This window comes from Kryptolebias marmoratus, linkage group LG8 (assembly GCF_001649575.2).
Source record: "Kryptolebias marmoratus isolate JLee-2015 linkage group LG8, ASM164957v2, whole genome shotgun sequence".
In the NCBI taxonomy this organism is placed as follows: Eukaryota; Metazoa; Chordata; class Actinopteri; order Cyprinodontiformes; family Rivulidae; genus Kryptolebias; species Kryptolebias marmoratus.
In genome coordinates this window covers 25,158,112-25,166,023 of record NC_051437.1, presented here as the reverse complement: position 1 = coordinate 25,166,023, position 7,912 = coordinate 25,158,112, and the positions used below count along the sequence as shown (strand labels likewise).

General features: G+C 37.4%; 1 protein-coding gene across 2 annotated transcripts in view; it reads right to left on the bottom strand.

Annotated features, from left to right (window-relative positions):
• Positions 1-2,162: 2,162 nt before the first annotated feature.
• Positions 2,163-7,912, bottom strand: part of prex1 (phosphatidylinositol-3,4,5-trisphosphate-dependent Rac exchange factor 1) — an 81,388-nt gene continuing 75,638 nt past the window's right edge. For both annotated transcript variants that reach the window (XM_017411373.3, XM_017411377.3), the window contains exons 34-40: positions 7,354-7,497; positions 6,479-6,593; positions 5,903-5,969; positions 4,999-5,174; positions 4,780-4,882; positions 4,281-4,348; positions 2,163-4,178 (exon numbers count right to left, since the gene is read on the bottom strand). In XM_017411373.3, the coding sequence (XP_017266862.1) occupies positions 4,136-4,178; positions 4,281-4,348; positions 4,780-4,882; positions 4,999-5,174; positions 5,903-5,969; positions 6,479-6,593; positions 7,354-7,497 (716 nt within the window). In that variant the 3' untranslated portion in view covers positions 2,163-4,135. The remainder of the gene's footprint in view (positions 4,179-4,280; positions 4,349-4,779; positions 4,883-4,998; positions 5,175-5,902; positions 5,970-6,478; positions 6,594-7,353; positions 7,498-7,912) is intronic.

The following is a 7,912-nucleotide window of genomic DNA, read 5'->3' as shown; positions in this document are numbered from 1 at the left end:
ATCCTCAACATTCAGTCAGGATTCCTGCAAAGCTGCACTTTCTGGTCTGAACGATCCAGCTGCGGAATGCTGTCAACATAATTACAACTAGAAGAAAAATCTGCATTTCCTGCGAAAAGAATTCAAAGACTTAAATACATTTCAGTGGCAAAAAAAGTAAAATAAAGTTTAATATTTCAAAAAGTACAAAACCTAAAGTCATAACTATGATTACTTGAACAAGCTGAACATTTTGATCTACGATTGGCTGAAATAGCTGAATGTTTGTTCAAGTCCAAATAACGTAAAGAAGAAACTAAACAGGGAAATGAATCAGCATTCGCACATTTTGAGGGAAAATGTGTTTTAGTTCTAAAAATCCAATCTAAGATAATTTCTTTTCACTCAAGTTCAGCCCCAGAGAGAAGCTACAGTGAAAGCTTTTATTGGATGATGCATGATTATACAATATTCATAGGTGCAGCTTTCTTTAGTCAGATAAATGGATGCCAAAAAATATGACAAGATGTGTTTTTGGCTTGCATTCTCAGAGTAAGAGCAAACACCTGAAAACCATCTTTTAAAATCAGCTAGATAATAAAGAAAAACTATTATTCAGTCCTAAAACACAGCTGCACATTCCGGTGTTGAACAAGACATTTGCTGCAAACTGAAACTAAAACTGAGATTTTTCCACAAAGTGTAAAGCAGAACGTAATGTCGGAATCTGAGAAGGGCATTAGGTGATCAAATGACTTACAATAAAGTATTAGTAAGAGAGACGAAACGAGAAACCACCTCACATCTGAAGTCCAGCAGCATGCTTTGTCACAGTTTGCTGGTATGAGCAGAGGTGTGATAATCTTGTGTTCAGTTTCTTTTTAAGTGATGATACATGCATTAGTGTAAAAGGTTCAGATCTTTGGAAGTGGGGTTTGAACAGCCTCAGTTTGGAGAAACAGACTTTAATTATGACAAGACTGACGAGCTAAGGGCTAGTCTGAGCAGAGATAAGACTAAAGTGGATATGATCTTATGACAAATTCAAGCTCAAAAGAATCCATAGCAGTTCATGAGAACACTATTTTAAAAGTCTTTCCACCATCATCAGTTCATGTCAACAAATTTTAATTACTGCCAGAAGTGCAACAGCTACCTGCTGTTGTAAATACGAGTAAATATTCATGTAATGCAAAATAGATGGTAATCTAAAGGTTTATAGCACAGCGTCTGCAGGAACTGCTATGAAAAGTTTGATGCTGCAGGTGTTTTAAAGGGATCGTCTGATAATTTTTGAAGTAATGTTCTGTCAAATAGTTATCAGTAGTACCTTAATAACCATAACATCAGTCAGAACATGGGGTCTGGGGAGGAGGGCAAAAGTCTTTGTCCAGGCTAGGCTAATGGCTAACCAAAGAAGAGCTCATTTATTTTTGTAGTTTTTCAGGACCTGCACACTGATGTGAAAGAACGCTACATTAGCTAATATTAAACTTCTACACTTTTGCATGAGACTGTTTCTTTAGTTTGTCACCATTTTCCCGACCAAACAATGTCATGTTAATACGCAAGTCTACATGTTCTGAGCATAGACCGACTGAAAAAGGTTGCATATATGCTGATGGTACTGAGGACGTGAATATATCAGTTCACCCGATCAGCAGTCAGTGCAAAAGTTTCCTCAACATCTGGTGGAGTGACATTTTTCAGAATCATACCTTTGACACGAACAGTCTGTGAGCCGTATACATAAATTCACATAGAAACACCAACGTAGTTCGGCTGAGAAAACAGTGTGTGTAACAATGTAATGTTCTTTTACACGAGTTTTTGACAAAGAATTGTTTTTTAAACCTGAAAAGTTATTTTTAAAAACTGGCACTTGTTTGGCTAGCCATTAGTCGAGCCTGGATGAAGACTTTTGTTCTTTTTTAGTCAGTCCGGTCAGAATTCTTCTCTTTTTTTCCAAACTGAGGTTGTTCAAAGAGCTATCTGTAACAGGTAAGATATTATTGTTCATACCCTATCCACAGAACTCCACTTTTAACAACCTGAACTATCCCTTTTAAAGAAAGCAAATTAGGGGTAGGACAAAACAAGGTTAGTAAAACAGAAACAAACAACACTTAGATTTTCATGCTAAACACAACGTCCAGCGAAGGAACGCCACAAGCCAACAATACTCACTAAAAAAAAACACCATATCTGGAACATTTTATTCACTAACTTGTTAAGATTCAATTTACACAGATAACTTTAGAAAGATTCAACAAAAACAAAACAAAACATTCTTTGTACAGTTATTTTCAAGCAACATAAAATTGCAGCTAAAGGTATGTACAATAGAGAACGACATTAGAATAATTCAAACAAATGGATGGTGGGTTCACCCAGCTACACCAACATGCTGCAGCCATTAGCTGACCTGAACTGGTTAACACACAGAGATGACCGGTTTATGGTAACTTAAGCTGTAATGAAGGTTTACATTGCTGTGGTTCAAAGCCAGGCTGCTTCAGAAATAAATCGACAGATGGATGATTTGTGTAACAATTGTAAAATGAGACTATTCCAGCATGTTTGTTTCAAACCCGGCTGCTGTCAGATAAACAGAAAGGATCTACCTAATGAATGCAGCACATAAAGACATTTATGTTGAAAAGTTTTAACAGTCAAAAACAATTTGCCAGTGATGTTCTGCTCAAAACGGAGGCAGCATCTCTTTGAATGCACAGCCACACATACAAAATGTTTTATATACTATATTATTTCAATAAAAATAATCCGATATAATTTATAGCATTATTCTGCTGCTGTAATACCTGCCCCTTCCTTTTTCTCTAATATCGTTACAGTTTTTATTTACAAGAAACTCAGTAAACTAATGCTACTGAGTTTCAGTCATCTAACAGTCACTTTTGTTCACATCATCCTAAAACTGATTACAGTACTTTTTGTTAACACTGAATGAATCAATCGCTGTGCTTTTTTTCAATCCCTACAGTAAACACAACATTTTCGAGACAGCATAAAAGCCAATTTAAAAGTCATATTTTTAGTCAACACAAAGCAATCTTTGAACTAGAGCATTTAAATTAATATATTAAAAATTTAACAGTGATTCAACACCACAACCTGTCGACTTGGCTACTTGTTGAAAAACAATCTTGTTTAGTTTGTTTTTAGCTACCTTTGTCCTGATTCTCACTAGCTAGCTTTAGTTACTCCATCCCTTACATGCCCTGATTAATGCAACAGTTACCGACATTTTCAAAGTCAATACACTTAAATAAAAATACACAAGCAGATACATCTAAAAAAAAAGGCATGCCATTGGTCCTTTAAATACTGTTCAATATGTAGGCTGGAATGCTTTTAGACTCTTTAATACCTGATACAGAATATGAAAGTAAGAAAAATGTTCCTTCTGGACACAATAAATAACTATCCTTCATATAGTGCAGTAATACTAAACCTACAGTAATTGCACGAAAACCACATGCAATGGGCTGGAAATAAAAATGAAGAAAAAAAAAAAAACACAGCCCCCCTTTCCATTTTTTCATCTATCCTTCAGTCCCTACTTCCATCTTTCTGTCTATTTTTTGACTTTCTGCAACTACTCAGCCCACACATGAATCCCACCGTAACTCAAATCATCTACTTCACTTGTGGTCCAAACTGTGAGCCCTGGGGAACACCAGCCCCACAGCTACAGAAACAACACTTTAAGTTTTGCAGTCCAAGGCAAAGTGTGGAACAGCGACATTTAAGACAACAGTCAGCTACAGGTAGTTTGGTTAATCCAGTTAATAACAGAAGCTCAATTATGAGCATTAAAACTGAATGTTGCACCAGCTGTTAAGTCCAAAGTAACAGTTCATGACTAGTCTTGGGCCTCTGGTTGCACAAGTCTGTCTGTAGTTTCTTGTTTTGTTGTCTGAACAGTTTTGTTAGACCCGTGCTGAGGACTCTGGGAGAAACTGATGCTGAGATGATCCCTGTTGCAGACGAGGGGTAGAGTGGAGCAAAGTTTATTTTCTACTGGCAGCGTTCTTCCGAAGGGAAAAGATAAAAACTCAGACTTATAGTTTCTGTTATCCCCTTTTAATATCTTCCACTTCTGCATTGTTTTACTCTCTATGACGGATATTTTTTAGAGATCTCCATCTGAGGGCGGCAAGCACAACTTGAAGAGCCTGTTCAAAAACAAAAAAATTAAAAATAAATGAGGATTCAGGCTTCTTTATGACTGTAAATAGTGTCTTATTAATCAGAGTTAACTGGGAAAGGTTTCATACCTAGGAGCTGATGGAGGCATCTGGTCCATTACCTTGAGATTTTTAGCAGAGAGTTCAACCCTTGCACCCTGGTAGAAAAGAAGATTTACACATATAAGATCCAGAATGATCATTTAATTAATAACCTAAATGTTTAACCTTCCGAAAGATTACATGTGTTTATAATGTGTGTAATAGAAAAGAAAAAAAATGTATTCTAAGTTTAAATAGAAGCAGAAATAGAAATCCTTCTACTAAGTGCATTTAGTTTCAGGTGACTTTATTTTAGCATTAATGTATCCCTGGAGCCAATATACAAAATGTTCTTATTCAGATAAATTATTTCTAAAATTAGCTTTAAAAATTGTTTTATGCATGGATGGTTTTTTGTTTACATCTTTTGAATAATTTCAAATATCAAAATCCTATGAATATACAAATTTTATAATACTTTATAATACTAAACAACCCCCTGTGGAGCAGTATTGTTAACCTGAAATCCCCCGTGTCTGAGTTTTACCTGTTTCCTCATTATGTCCACGGTCTGCATGATGCAGCGCGGCAGGAGGCCGTGGTTCCGGGCCAGGATCATTGCCTGCTCCAGTGTCACACTTAGGGTACATCTGCAAAGAACAAAGCATTGGTCCTCTTAAATAAAGACACACTGATGGAGTTCTCTCTCTATAAGCAGGAAAGAATTAATAGATTCAGACAGGGAGGTCCAGAGAGCCAGGCTGACCTCTGCATGCCCGTGCTACACATGGAGATGTGGCAGGCTCCCAGGCGGTTGCACAGTTCCGAGGACACACACAGCACGCCGACACCTGACGGGTGGCCCTGGGCGCTCGGACGCATGTTCACATAGGACTGCATGAGCCGACAGAGGTCGTCCAGGGTGTTCAGGGGCCGCAGCAGCTGTGAGAGGGGAGAAAGTGGAGGATCGACTTTTAACAAGGTGATTCAATAACATATCTTATAATAAGCCATCTTAGCAAGTCATTAAAACTACTACTGAATGTTAAAATTAGTTTCTATCCACTTTTTATCAGTTCAGAAAGACAAATACAGCATTGTACAAGATGAAATAATTAGCAAAATGACAGCAGTATTAATTCAGGCTAAAGGAATACATCTAAAACCTTTTAATTAACCAAATAGCAAACTGAAATGTGATGCAAAGAATAATTGACTTGTAAGATAAAATCTCAGCAAAATAATTAAATCTAAACATCAAATGTAACACAAAAATGTTTATTTCTGAGGTCTTACTTCACACTGACACTATGTTCTACAAATTTTATATCAACTACAGTCAGTTTGGGACACTAAAGGTCAGGTTGAAATTAAATCAGTTTATAATGCTGATGTTTTGAGGTTAGTCAGAGTTAATCGGGAGGTCTTGGCAAGCTAGAGGGGGTTTCCACGGGACGGGGTGGCAAACCAGTTCATCTTACTTTGGAAATGCTTGGTTGAAGGTCTCTAACTTCAAGGCCCAGTATCTGTGCTTAGCATTTATATTCAGTCACAACATTTTATAAAAATGACTTGTATTACTGAGCAAGATATAAAATTGTGTGATAAAAAGACAAAAGGAATAACAGTAGAAGTAAAAAAAAAAGGGAAACACATCCGTGTATATTTACCTGGTCTATCTTCATGGCTGTGGAGTTTGAGTCTGTGGGGAGATTTGACTTCTCCAAATAGAAAGCCCTGCAGTGACAAAAGTATTTGGATTTATTGGTTTTGATTTTTAATTTACTTTAGAAATTATACAAATTTGTGTCGTGTGACTCAGTTTCTATGATAGTCAAGTCAGACGGCGTCTAGGCTACACCTCCTTAAAAAATATATACATCTGCTGCAGTTCATACTTCATCTGCTACTGATGCTGCGTTGATGGGAACTAATGCACATACAACCAGAAATCAGAAATGAAGACCATCTCTATAAGTAATGGGGGAAAAAAATCATATTTACACAAAATAAATGTAGATTAAACATAAGTGCATGTTTAAAAACAGTCATGGTGAGGGGTAGGTGCGCTCTTTCTAAGGTTTATTGTATCAGTTTAATAAATAAAAATGTAAGGGAAACTGCTAAGTGTTTGATTGCCTTTGCAGCACAACAGAGTGAAGTGTTTTTTTTAGTTTAAAGTTTTAATATTTAGTCAGTGGTAGTGAAGCAGCTGAGGAGCTGCGATGCAGTGAAGCACAGCGTACCGGAGTCTGCGGTAGTAGGCCTTGACCCTCTCCAGCGACACAGCATTGATGCGCTGCTGGAACTCCTCCATGTCAGTATAGTCCTGATGGGACACGCCTTCGGGACGCTCCAGAGCTGGAACAAAAAGTATGGAGAGATTTAGCTTGAGACAGAAGGGAGTACATTTATAAAATGCTAAACTTCATAACTTTCATCATTTTAAACCTGATATATGTGTTTTATGCTTACTTAAACATAATGTTGACACTGAATTAAACATTTGAGTTCAGACCCTTCATAAATATAAAGAATTGGCCTGAATAGTCTCACTCTGCAATCTGCAATATCACAAGGCACTTTCTCTAGCCTGCAGCCAGCTCTGTTTTCCAGTAGGTGGCGATGTTGCTCCACAGAGCTGTGCAACTCTAAAACTCAAGGCTGTGCTGCACTCTTATGTGAGAACAATATGAGCAATTTCATTGGATTAGAGTTCCAGTTAGCACTTATGTATGGGAAATTAATGGATATTTGGCAGACTGGCAAGATGCATAATGCTCTCAGAATGATTCTGATGGAAAAATAAAAGGAACGAAAGAGAGTGCAAAGGTGGGAGAGTCCAATAAAAGGCTTCAGTCTAACCAAATAAAAGCACCTAGAGCCATCAGCAGATATACACGTATCTAATGTAAGTGATTGGTTTAGAGTTTTAGATGCACTTCAGCTTAATGGTTTATATTATTTTTTTGTAGAAGACAGTTAGTATTCAGGAAAAGTCTAAAAAAACATTGTTTCAGTGCCGAAACGGAGTTAAACTACAGTAAATAGAAAGAACATCATCCTCCTGCACATGGCACAGATATTTCCATTCGAGCTGTCCCGGTCCGCTAAGTCTCACCTCTGGTGAAGAGGACAGTCTGGATCTTCAGGCTGCCTCCATTCTGCAGCCGACTGGGCAGCTCGCTGAAGTGACAGCTGTCCAGGTACATGGTGACCTTCAGGGCATGTCGGCTGCCCTCCACCTGGTAACATACAGGTGTGTCTGAAACACAGAGACAGCAGAAGAGTTAAACCTAGGAGATCTGGCTCAATGAATAACTTCATGGGTGAACATGTTGTTTTTTTGTAGGCAGCTTCACTTACAGGATATAGACAAATTTATTTAGCAGTGAACTATGTTAAAGTTGCCTGAACCACTTTTAACCTGCGTTTATGTCTTTGTTCTCCAATGCATTTTGCTTTAAACAAAAGATTTCAAAACAACTTATAAAGTCACAGCTACAGCAGTGTTGTGGATATGTTTAAATCAACAGCTAGCTTTAAAAAACATTCAAATCTATCTAAAAGTATGAAAATGTATCAGGAATGATGGACAGAGCTTGATTTCTGATTTCATGTGAGGCTTTAAAAGATCATGGTTTTGATAACCTTTACTTCTTTGTATCTTGCTTCAAAGG